General features: G+C 52.4%; 1 protein-coding gene across 3 annotated transcripts in view; it reads right to left on the bottom strand.

Moving 5' to 3' along the window:
- Positions 1-4196: 4196 nt before the first annotated feature.
- The window catches only part of OLFML2B (olfactomedin like 2B), a gene marked incomplete at its 3' end in the record, with an annotated part of 40493 nt that continues 31891 nt past the window's right edge, over positions 4197-12798 (bottom strand). For all 3 annotated transcript variants that reach the window (XM_082833395.1, XM_082833396.1, XM_082833397.1), the window contains exons 7-8: positions 5325-5501; positions 4197-4798 (exon numbers count right to left, since the gene is read on the bottom strand). In XM_082833395.1, coding sequence (XP_082689521.1) covers positions 4197-4798; positions 5325-5501 — 779 coding nt within the window. The remainder of the gene's footprint in view (positions 4799-5324; positions 5502-12798) is intronic.

Raw genomic sequence — 12798 nt, 5'->3', positions numbered from 1 at the left:
AAGTACCCACTGCCTCCCATAGTGCCTCGGGTGGAAGGACAGTATCTTGTGGGGTCAGGGGGGGTTAAGAAAGGAGCCTAAAGCTTATATCCCAGAGACCAGGCGACTATCAGGGAAGTCGAGAGGAGGCGCTTGCTTGAGAAATTTAAATAAGGACTTTGGCTAATATTCTTCACGTACTTTTACCTGCATCGCCTTGCTTGAATCTTCCGTGCACCCACCCTCCCTATAGGCAGTGTGTGCTCCTTTTCTGAGGTCACATGAAGGCCAAGCTGGGGGAGTCAGGACCCCGACCCAGTTTCCTCCAGCAGACGTCCCTCTTCACTGGGTGGTAGCAAGTGAGAAAAAGGCCTGCACGCCATCGCCCAATTGTGTTCAGGTGAGTTAGCTTATCGGGCGGCTGCGGAATAAATTTGCTCACTGCCCAGGGTGCTGGGTAGGTTGTAGGTGCTTTGGCCAGCCTCACCTTGTGCCTGGAGGGACTCCGGGCTGATAAGCCTGAGTGGGACCGCTGTAGGGCTTTTGCTTGGTCCCGTCCCCTGCTGTCAGCCTCCAGAGGTCTGCATGCTCAGCCCTGGCTATATTCTGCTCCTGTCTAAATGTCCCTATAGCACACAGGCTTTCTCTCACCTGCCTACACAAAAAGCCACGCCCTCTCCTCCACCTGTGTTTCTCTATATCCTTTCCCTGCTTTATTGTATTGCCACCTGTCATATCACATATAAATCTATTTCTTTTCTCTCTTCCACTCCAGAATATAAGCTCTCTGAGGTCAGGGACTTTGTCGTGGTCACTCAGGATCCCCAGTGGGGGACTCCATGAATATCTGTTGAATGAATACATGTATACATGAATAAATGAAGGTAAAAAGAATGTAGGATAAATTGTTAGTCTTATTTTTCTCCACTTTTGAAAATGATACTGTTGGGAAACACTTTAATAGGAAAACAAAAGTAAATCTATTTTCCCATCAGTATCAAGGGATGAAAATGCCTCAGGTTCGGTGCGAGGTTCCAAAGCTCGGAGAAGCCTCAGCAAATCTGAGAGCTGGAAAATCCCCCTTCATTTCACAGGTGAGGAGAAGGCCAGGGAGGGTGGGTACATACCTGACTGTTGCTAGGTCTCTTCAACTTTCTGAGAAACTCGTTCTCTAATTCTTCCTGTTTCCAAAGTTCAAACCCACGATGAGAAAGCTGCTTGGAGAAGTCCTGGATGTGCTCGGGGAAACTGTTTCCAACCACCCGGCTTCAGGCCCGAGGTCACCCCTTCCACTGCTTCCTCCTTCCAGCGTGTGGGAGGTACCTGGGGAGAGGATCCTCACCTGGCCCGAGTGGGCGGTTCGCCCAGAGAGGCTGCAGCTGGCATCCCCAGAGGCTGTTCATCATGGCCCCCTGGCTCCCCCAGCAGGGGGAGTTTCCTGGCTACCTACAGAGGGAGCCAGGAGGAGGCTCTGAGGGGCTAGGGCAGGAAAACTGACTCTTGGGTAAGCGGCCTCGTGAGTTTCCACGTTGGAGCCTCATCGCAGAGTCACCGAGGGGTGGAGGGCAGCCCTCCTTACCTGCTGACCACCTGTCCTGGGATCCACGGATCCAGGCCATGGACGGTTAGGACAGTCACTCCTTTGGCTTAGGCAATACGGCCGCCTGACCCTTGCTCTGCCCCTCCTGCCTTGAGGCTCCTCAGCCTGGGTTCTGGCTTTTCAGGGCACGCGGCTCATGGCCTGGGATCCTACTCCTGCACTTTTGAGGCAGGCCTCCCAGAACTAATTCTGCATGACAGCTGGGGCCCTGACCAAGCCCTGACCACTGCCTACTGACCCTGATGGCTTGTTCCTAAGGTCCATTATCGAAGGCCACTCACCCTGGAAACGTGAAGTCTGAGAACTTCCTTTCCTGACGTGGCAGGGCAGCCCAACTTTTAGGCGGTTCATGCAGAAACCCGAGGAGTAGGCAGGTTGGGAGGCCTTGGTGTCATATGGACAGCAGCAAAGAGAGTAAGCTGTGGGTCAGGCACACGTGGGAGAGAGGCACACATCCGGCCCTGGCCTCTGGGCCACCCAGCAGTGAGGTCCCTGGCAGGGTGAGCGTGCCCTGGTCTGAGAATCTGGCAACTGTAAATATATCACTTTACATAGATGGATGGGTGGGTTGGTGGATGAATGACTGGGTAGATGATAGATGGATGGATTGACAGATAAACATTTCCGTAAGATGTGAGTTCCTCACCAGCAGCTCTCCTGCTGGCTTACCCCATTCCCTCGGAGCAGCCCTACCTTGGGCTCAGGCTGACTTTGCTGTGGTCTCCAACTGGGGTCTGACAGAGGGGCCAGGATCTAGGGAGGAAATGCTTTCTCTCTCCTCTGGTCGGGTAAGGCCTCTGGACATGGGCAGCTTCACCACCAACATCATCCACCAAAGACTTTTTTTTTTAATTTTTATTTTATTTATTTTTTTTGCGGTACGCGGGCCTCTCACTGCTGTGGCCTCTCCCGTTGCGGAGCACAGGCTCCGGACGCGCAGGCTCAGCGGCCATGGCTCACGGGCCCAGCCGCTCCGCGGCATGTGGGATCTTCCCGGACCGGGGCACGAACCCGTGTCCCCTGCATCGGCAGGCGGACCCCCAACCACTGCGCCACCAGGGAAGCCCCACCAAAGCCTTTTTGAACCCTGGACATATCACCTCCCTGCCTCTAAACCCTGCTGCTGCCTCCATGCCTGACAGTCACTTGCACTTGCTCAGGAGAATTTGACCCAAACAGCCCCAAGACAAAGTGAAGTCATTGGATATTTGTTATTTGAAATAGTCTAAGTGGAGGAAGCTGCTAGCAGGGTGGGCGTGGAAGCCACGCACCGTGTAAGCAGCATAGGGATTGACTGGGGAGCGTGGAGGGGCAGTGTGTCTGTGCAAAAGGACTCACCAGGCAGCAGCTGCTCCCTATACGGGGGTGGGAGTGGAGAGGGTGGGGACAGTGTGGTGACATGATGTGCTTGTCTTCTCGTGTCATTCTTGGGTTCTGCCCTCCATCCCTAAACTCAGGAGATGCCCATTAAGGTTTTTTTCCACTTTTCTGTCTCCTGTTCTGTGTAATGTGGAGGAAAGGGCAAGTTGTGGGCAACAGGCACTGCACAGGGCCGGGCCGTGCATGGGGAGGGACAGCGGGTCTTCCCATCCTGCAAACACTTCCCTCAGGGGCCTCGTTTCAGAACCAGGCCCTTCTGGAGGGGAAGCTGGGAAGGAAGGCTGGCTGAAGGTGAACATTCCGGATGAGGCAGAGGAGAGGATTATGGGGAAGGGAACGATTGATGGATGGATTGTAAGCTTCTTAAGAAGTATAGGGTCAAGGTCACACTCAGCTTTGTATTTTCAACAGGGCCAACCACCAGGCCACACGGAGGAGGACTAAGGAATGAACAGGTTCCCATATCTTGGTTAATGACTAGAAAAAAGCAGAACAGTGCAAGGAAGCTGGTGTGACAGTGGAAGAGACGGGAAGGGATCAATGCCCCCAAATTAAAGCGAGTGTAGGGGTCAGCTCATTCCAAATCTCTAACACCCCCTTTCCTGCCGCCACAAGGAAGCCCCTCATTAGGAGGGGAGAGGAGCTGCCTGGGGCAGCTCAGCATGAGGTTATTTCTGTGGAACACAGATCTCATCTCCTTCTGGGGGAGGGATCTAATCCTGCCAGTCATATCAGGGCTAAACAAAAACGCACTGGGGGGTGATTTTAAATTTCTCCTTTATTAAAAAAAAAGCATTTATTTCTGGGTTTTTAGAAAAACTTCTCTAACACATAAAACAGTTTTTCCATCCCCTTAGCACTTCTTTCTTGCCTCCTTCACTCCTGCTTCTGGTGCCAGCTGCCTGCAAGACCCAGATGAAGAAACCTTCTCAGATCGAGATGGGGAGCTGGAGGGGGTTGGGGGTTTGAAGGAAGGTGGTTACTGGTCAAAAGGAGAAGTTCATTCGCACAAAAATATAAACCATGGAGGATGAGACCAGCACATACACGTATGGATTGATCTACAATCCGTATAAAAAAAATAGACCCAAATTGTCATTTTACATTGGCAATATTATACAAAATAATATATATTTTTTAAACAACACACACCCACACACACACACACACACACACACACACACACACACAAGGTGCCAGTAGCCCCTCTGCACTTCTGCTTCTGGGGACAGGAGTGTCAGTAGGCAAAGATGACATGGTAGGTGACCTGGTGGCCATTGTCCCAGGCGTAGAGCAGGCGGTCCTTGGGGTTGTAGTCTATCTGGGTAGTGTAGGAATACTCATTCTCGAACAGCAGCCTGGGGATGATCTGCGTGTTGGTGTGGGTGTCAAAGGCGTAGGAGATGTTGGCATTGCGCTGGTTGTAGCTGTCCACGGCGTACAGCACCCCACAGATGACGAAGCAGTTGCCATAGAAGTTCCGCCGGAGCCCCGTGCGCCACGTGGTCTCCTTGTGTGTGCTCAGGTCCACGGCGTTGAGCTTGCTCAGGACGATGACCTCCTGGCTGAAGCCCTCGTCGTCCAGGGCCGGGTAGATGAGCCACAGGCCATTCTCATCCACAGCAAAGTCCACGTCCGAGTGGCCCTGCCACCTCCAGGGCGTGGCCTCCTCATAGGCCACGTCGTGGAGCATGGCCCAGGCGGCCACATAGCGCTGCTTCAGGTCATACTTGATGATGTTGCGGGTGAAGGCCCGGTTGTAGTAGAAGGCACCATTGTACACCACGTGGCCCGTGCCGATCCAGCTGTAGGGGAGCTTGTAGGAATTGCTCCAGCGACCTGTGGGCAGTGAGAAGGCAGAAGGCTTGAGGGCAACGGTGCAGAGACAACCTGTCAGGCATGGAGGGGGCAGCCCAGAGAGATGGGACATGCCATTGGCTTGAGGTCTGGAGCCCACAGTTTGTGTCTTGGTTCTGCCACTTTCTAGTTCTGTAGAGCATCCTCGTCTGTCATTTAGAAATAACGATTTCCACTCCCCTCGCTGAGCTGTTTCAAGGATCCAGAGGGCTAATGTAATGAGCGTGGTTTGTAAACTGTCAAGGGCCACGGGAAAGGGAGGATGTATCACTACTGTTTTCTGGACCAGACTCTGGGTTGTCCCATGTCCCAGGGACTGGGAAGGAGGGGCAGGGCTGAGAGATGAGAGAGCAGAGAATGTGAGGGAGTGTGGAAGAGGGACATCCTGCTACCAGAGAAGGCGTTGCCCTTCTTGTCCACTGTCTCCACCCTAAGAGAGCTGGCCATGATTAAAACAGAGGACAGTGGGGAAGGAGGAGCCCCCCTATGGTGGACCCATATCACGTACCTTGTTTGAAGTTCTCCAGGTTCCGGAACTCTACCAGGGTGTTGCCATAGTAATAATTGGTTACGTAAATCCGCTCATCTTTGGCCAGGGGGTCCTTCATCCAGGCCCCTTCGTTCCGCCCGTATGTGTTCTGCGTGGTTGGCCCCGTGATTGTGGAGAGGGTGTCCTTGCACCTTCCTGATGGAGGAGAGGTGGATGGAGAGGTTGGGATGATTGAAGAACGCCCCGCCCCTAAAACCCTTGCCAGCTCTGCCACCTGGAGTCTGAACTCCTCGGCAGGCTCCTACGGCCCTGTATAGCCAACCTGACGCCAGACATTTTCTCAGCATCATCCCCTGCTATTCCTCTCATCTATCCTATATTCTACTCCTATGAAGCCATCTACTGTCACCATCCTGGGCCACTTTCATGCCACCATGCTTTGCTCTGGCTGTCCTCTTACTTCTCAATCCTACAAACTCATCCCTCAAGGAGCTAAGCTCCAATGCCCTTTTCTGACACCACATCCTCCTCTGAAAAACCATTCTAGCCTTTTACTGGATTCCATCCTGCTCCCATAGTACTGTGAATGTACCTCTCTTACAGGACATGTCATCTTATATCTCAACAGTGTTTGTGCATCTCTCTCCTGATTCAAAGCCACCCCCATCCAGAGCATAAGCCCCACGGAGCAGGGTCTGTGGCTTTCCTCTTTGTGTCCTCAGTCCTCAGAATACACGGTGTCTGGCAGGCCACAGGCACTGAGCAGATGTTCTGAAACTGGGATGAATGCACGGCAGCATGAGAAGTGTGACCAGAGGAGAGGACTTTACGGGTATGACCAGGAACGTGGAGCTCCACCAGCCACTGAGCTACCCCAAGGGGCTTGGCCCAGGCCACCAGCAGAGACCAGCCCTGACTGCGCAGTGCATGCCACGTCCCTGAGGCCCACCTTCTGGGTCCTAGAGAGCTGTCCTCAAGCCTCTGCCTCTGTGGGTAGGATGCCAGGGCCCCCTTCTGGGAAACTGGAGGGGCCGGGGACCAAGTTCCCACATAAGGAGTTTACTCTGGCTGTAGGAGACTCCTTCAAAGGTCAAGTCTGCTTTAAGGGGACAGGAACTCTGCAATGCCATCCTGAGTGACTCTTTGGAGAGACCTGGTGCCCATGAGAGGCCGTAAAAGACCACTAGAACCATGCTGGGTTCTAAATCAAGTTGAAAGCCTGCCTGCATGCTTACTATGCAGTATTATTATTGAACATGGCCCTGAATGATCCTGAAATAACATGTGACTACAGAGAGCACGTGCTCTTTCTGTCTCTGCAATAGTGGGTTATGAAGCAGATGAGAAGAGGACAATGGAGGGGGCAGTGGGAGAAGCAGATTAATCCAGGCTTTACAACTTCCTCCTACTCTTCCTGGCAGCTGGGACCCGCAGAATACCCCCCCCCCCCACTGCCATCAAGACTGGTGCACAGATGGGCGACGGTGATGAGAGTAACTTGTCCCTGACAGTCACGTGGAACCAAAGAGTAAGGGGCTACAATTCAGGTTCAGGGTTCTCTAAACTCCAGGCCACACCCACTTCCAAATTGTTGCAGTCTGTTCTATCCGTTCTGCTCCCCCATAGCGGTCTGAGCTGGCAGGACAGGGCAGGCGCTGTGCCCTTGGCCCCGGGCCTGGGGCAGCCAGGCGTCTGAAAGTAGGATAAACATTGTTTCTCAGGCAGGGCCCACAGTTGGGTGCAATTGGCAGGGCTCAGGCATCTCCGTGTGGGGTTTATTAGGTCCTGGTCCGACAGAGAGGAGAGGGTTTTGGCCTCTGTAAGACAAACAACAGAGCCTACCAGCCAAAGCCTCATTCCCCCACATCTGAGTTCATCTGCTCGAGACAATAAAGTAGATGGCTCTGGCTGAGGCCAGGCAACAGAGGTCTGATGGAAAATATCTCATTCCCTGGCGCTGAGCAGGGCCCTGGCTTGCCAGTGGAGAAGCTGCGCTTCCTTAGAACTGAGGTGAGCCCTAGCGTGCCATCCCTAGGGAGGGGCATTTTTATGTGCCCCCTTCCCCTGGAAAAGCCCAGTGAGGACATCAACTCCCTGTCTGAGAGGCAGCCCCCCACCCATGCCCAGAGCCCCACAAAGGGCTGTGCGAGGCCAGGGGTTTCTGCCATGGCTATGCCACCTCCCTACCCAGATATGGAAACTGCAGATGAGCTCCTGGAAGCCAGGACTCATCTGAGTTTCGATGTAACGCGTTGCCCCAGGCAGCCCCCCCAAATCCCTGCAGGGTCCTGTCTCAGCACTAAGGCTCCGCAATGAGAGGGGCTTAACATGAGGCTATAGAATGTGCCCCGGGTTTGCAGACAGAGGCCTGACATTGGTCTTCGCCCTGCTACTGACTCCAAAGTCTGTGTTTCTTTGAAAAGGTCACAGAGCTTTAATTTCTTCCACAGTAAAACAAGTATAATATATGCCCTACCTACTTGACAAGAGCGCTTGGAGAATGCACTCTGATGATGGTATGGTAGGCTGAATCATGGCTTCCAAAGGTAACCAGGTCCTAATCCCTGGAACCTGTGAAGGTGACCTTATATGGCAAAAGAGACTATATTGCGATAGGGGGACTATCTTGTATTATCCAGGTGGGTCCTAACTGCAATCACAAGTATCCTCATGACAGGGAGGCAGAGGGAGATTTGACTACAGAAGAGGAGGCAACCTGATGATGGAAGTGATGAGGCCACAAGCCAAGGAATGCTGGCAGCCACCTGAAGCTAGAAAAGACCAAGAAATGGACTATCTCTTGGAGCTTCAGGAAGGAACCAGCCTTCTGACACCTTGATTTTAGTCCTATAAGACTCACTTCAGCCTTCAGGCCTCCAGAACTATTAGAGAATAAATTTCTATTGTTTAAGCCATTAAGTTTGTGGTAATTTGTTACAGGAGGCATAGGAAACTAATACAGATGGAGTCAGCTTCTGGCATCTTTATTTCTGTAGGAAGAGGGGAGTCCCAGCTTACAGCTTCAAAGTCCTGATAACCGGGACCTCAGGCTGTACCTCCACATGCCCTCAGAGCAAATGCCGGCAGCCCACAGGGTGGTCCAGCACAGGCAGGAACAGTGGGACAGACAAGTGTGGTTTGAGAGCATTTGAAGACAGGTTCAAGGGAGATCAGTAAACCATGAGGCCCAGACCCAGGTCTGAGAATCTGGGGCCATTCAGATGCTCCCACCCTTGGCAGCAAACTGTCAGCCTTGGAGAGAAGATGCAGCCTGTCTACTCCTCTTCAAGGGTAATGAGAGAAGGGAGTGAGATAGTTCGAAGGCACTGAAGAGAAAAGAGAGTGCTGCCTGCAACTCATCTTAGAGGTGTTCCCCCGAAGCATGGTGACGGGGAACACCTCCTAAGCCATCTCTATGTATTAACTCATTTAGTCATCGATAGTCCTGGGAGATAGTTGGCCCTGCATCAAAGGTCCCCGGGGTCTGAAAAGTAGGGACTCTTCCTCTCGGCATATAAACCTGCTCAAATCTTGCCATCTAACACAAAGAAATCAGCAAATAAGAGGCTCCCATGCCCTCTGGGGCTCCCCAGTGTTCACGCAGCAGGCCTCCCCTGCAGGGTGCAGGGGAGCCCACACACTCCTCAACTGCTCCCCTGATGGCCGCCTTAAATGCTTACACCCTGTCCATCAGGGATGCTCTCTGGTCTTTTTATTCTAGTCAAGCCTGTCTTTTGTCTGAAGCCCACCTCCCCCCACCTCCCTCGCTCACTGGGCTTTCACACCCCACTCTCCTGGTCCCCGCTCATCCCCTGGTCATACTGCCTCTGGCTGGTTCTCTTTCTGCCCACCTTTCAGATGTTATCCCTTAGAGCCCCACTTTTAGCCCCTTATCTTCTTGTTCTTCCTGTGTTCCCTGGGCCCACTCAGCTCTTATACAGCCCGGCGTTTGTTTCTGAGCACCAGACATCCAACCCCTACTAGACATTTCTCTCCTGTGTGTCCTCCTGATTCCTCAGACTTAATGGATTAAAAATGGAATTCATCTGGGGGCTTCCCTGGTGGCGCAGTGGTTGAGAGTCCGCCTGCCGATGCAGGGGACACGGGTTCATGCCCCGGTCCGGGAAGATCCCACATGCCGCGCAGCAGCTGGGCCCGTGAGCCATGGCCGCTGAGCCTGCGTGTCCGGGGCCTGTGCTCCGCAACGGAAGAGGCCACGACAGTGAGAGGCCCACGTACAGCAAAAAAAAAAAAAAAAAAAATGGAATTCATCTGCTTCAATTCACAGCCTGTTCCTCCTGTACTTCCTGTCCTGGAGAAAGGCATGGCACACCGTTAACCAAGCCAGGAGCCTTGTGGTCCTCCCTGATGTCCCCCTCTCTTCCACCGCACACCCATTGGTCGCTGTCTCCCACCTCTTCATCTCTCTGCCCTTTCCCTCCACCTCTGCAGCATTTGCTATGCCCAGTGAACACAGGTGGACCCACTGCGCGTGGGAGTCCAGCGAGACTCAAAGTGAAGACAAGGCAGGTGTGTTGTCCCTATGGCTGAGTAAGTGCGACCCGACAGCCCCAGAGGCCACAATTTCCATTTGAAACAGAACTTGTTTGGAACGCAGAAAGAAGGCAGTCGTATTCTAAGAAGCATAAATAACCAAATAACCCTATCATATTCTTTCTTACTGGTGTTATTTCCTCATATTAGCCAACAACTCATGCTGAAAATGACATCGAAAAGGGAAAGATAGGGCAACTCATAGTTCCTTTTCTTTTTAGTCTTCCTTACTCAGTAAGGCAAAAGTAGGGAGTGAACAAAAGCTGGTAAAGTGTACTCATATTAAGAAGTGAAACAGAAACAGATGAGTTAAGTTTTGTGTAAGTGTTTCCACTGGTCTGCTAGGCACAAAATGCATACGAATGTAGGAGCCATGAAATACCAACTGTCATTTGGTGGATTCCACATGAGTTAAATAATCTGACCTTTGCATTGAAAACTGGCAGTGCACAATATGATAAAATTCATGCTAGTCAAGTTTTTTTTTTTTCTTTTTTGCGGTACGTGGGCCTCTCACCGCTGCGGCCGCACAGGCCCAGCGGCCACGGCCCACGGGCCCAGCAGCCCCGCGGCATGCGGGATCCTCCCGGACCGGGGCACGAACCCGTGTCCCCCGCATCGGCAGGCGGACTCCCAACCACTGCGCCACCAGGGAAGCCCTCAAGTTTTTAATATTCCTTTACTTAACAATCGCATGAAATCCAAAGAAAAAAACCAAGTGAGAGAGACAGAAGAAAGGAAACAGCTTTATACTGACTACCTTCAATGGCACTTTTCTCCTGCTCTTTGAACGACGGGCTCTATGTTTTCATTTTGCCCTGGGCTCTACAACATGCATAGTTGGCCCTGACCACACTGGTTCACTCCTGGGGCTCTTGCGGCTCTGGTCCTTCTCACTGCAGTGCTACCTTCCTTCCTGGCTGTTTTTTCCTCATTCCTCAAGACAGCTAGGTCAGCTTCTTTTTTCAGAAGAGAGTGTCTCTGACCCCAAAGCACCCTATGCATTCACTCACCACCCTGAGTTGAAATGGTGTTTATGTGTCTCGTATACAAGCTTGTGGCAACTCCAGGTCAGGGATGCTGCCTCATCTGCCTTTGCACGACCAACACCTACAGAACCTGCGCATCATCAGGACCCAGTACTTTCCTTAAATTGACAAATCTGAATGTAGTCCCCCCGCTTAGAACCTTCTGTACCGCTTTTAGATATAAGTCCCAACGTCCCACTCCCTTCATCAGCAGGCTCCTCTCCCTTATGTTGCCCTGTGTATGCCAGGGCGATGGGCGTTCTTTAATCCCCCTGACCTCCCACCCCCCATGCCCGCACAGGCTCATGCGGTCAGCTCTGCCCTGGGGACCACACTCGGAAATGGAGCTCCACCCTCAGAACCAAAGACAGTCTCCACTGGACTGCATACCTTGCCGCTTGCCAGCCCTGGCCACTTTAGTCACCCGTATCCCCCTCACGGTGACCCCTCTGCAGATGTAACCAGAGCTCACCCCCTTTCACAGCCAGCACGGCGTGGGGCTGAGTGAATTAGGAGTGGACGCTTCATCCTTGCAGAGAGGCACAGACTTTATTCCTTATCCATTTACAAGGAACGTCTCCACTTTCTCGCCTTGTTTCTAGAGCCAGCGGCCTCTGTGTTCTGACTGAAGTTCCTCGTGGTTTCAGGGGGCTGGTGAGGTGCCCCAGCAAAGAGACTGAGAGCAGAGTGTGTCTGTGGAGTTGGGGGTTGGGAAAGCGGCCTGTCAGGTGACTCAGGGCAGCCAACTGGGACACTTCTTGGTCCCGAGGCTGGGTGCCGTGGAGGATTTGGCTAGCCCTGCCCCTGCCCATGCCAGCACCAGGCTGCCTCAGACCAGGCCCGCTGACATGTGGCAGGCCGGCTGGCTGTCTCGTGCCCACAGCCAGTGGCTGGCCAGGCCTCGGGGATTGTTAAGGTGGTATACTCTGTGAAGGAGACAGTCTTTAGCCAATCATATGGCCTAGGTTCGACCACGAGACAGGCTCTCTGGTAGTGCTGTCGTCCTGACTGTCCTCTTTGTCTGCTCCTTTCCACTCCCAACCCCCACCCCAAAGCAGCCTCTTCTAAAACGTGCAATAGGAGTTGCAGTCCTTAAAGTATGGGACTCTGCAAAGCCTTGGCAACGTGGCACGTGTCCTCTTCCTCTGCGGTAGGCTGAGCAGACCTCTCCCAGACACTGAGGATGGTGACTGCTCCTGTCCCGTCCCTTCCCTTCCCGAGCCCCGGCTCCCATCACTGACGGCATTTTTCCTTTCCTGTCCTAGAGCTACTATGCTTTGGCCAAAAGTTAATTCCAATTTGCTTGTTTTGGGAATTTCTGAGAGTTTGACAATTCCCCTGAGGAAAATGGTGGACCTTTTAGGGTATTACAAACCCAGGTTTAGAAACCATGGGATAGGCTATTCCTTTTAAAAGCAGCCCCATTTAAAAACACTCAGACAGCTCAAAGTCAAAATTGCCAGGCTCAGTAAACAGCAAGCAACCTTTCACAGGCAACAAATCAGTGGTCTGTGTTGGTTTCAGCCAAATGACTTTTATTTAAATGATGACTACATGTAGTCCTACTCGGCCAGGCACAGGCAGGCAGGAAGTCTGCAGAGAAGGTTCCAGAAAAGAACTCCCATCCACACTAACAGCAGCCTGAGAGAAGCACCTGACAGTGGTACATGATTAAAAGTGATTCCTGAAAAAACTTGCCAAGACTCCACATTGCCTAAACAGCCACCCTTCTCTCTGTGCCACCCCCTCTTATCATCCCTTGGTATTTGAAGAAGCCCTTATATCTGTGTCCACGTCTCTGTGTTTTTTTTTCTGCAGTAGACATAAAAGGCAAGAACTTCAGCTCTTTTGAAAAATCCTACAGGCCAGTCTTTAAGCAGAAGCTTACATCCTCTGTGTAAGATAGATGA

This window comes from Leucopleurus acutus (genome assembly GCF_964270905.1).
Source record: "Leucopleurus acutus genome assembly, chromosome: 2".
NCBI lineage: Eukaryota > Metazoa > Chordata > Mammalia > Artiodactyla > Delphinidae > Leucopleurus > Leucopleurus acutus.
This window is presented reverse-complemented; position numbering and strand designations above follow the sequence as displayed.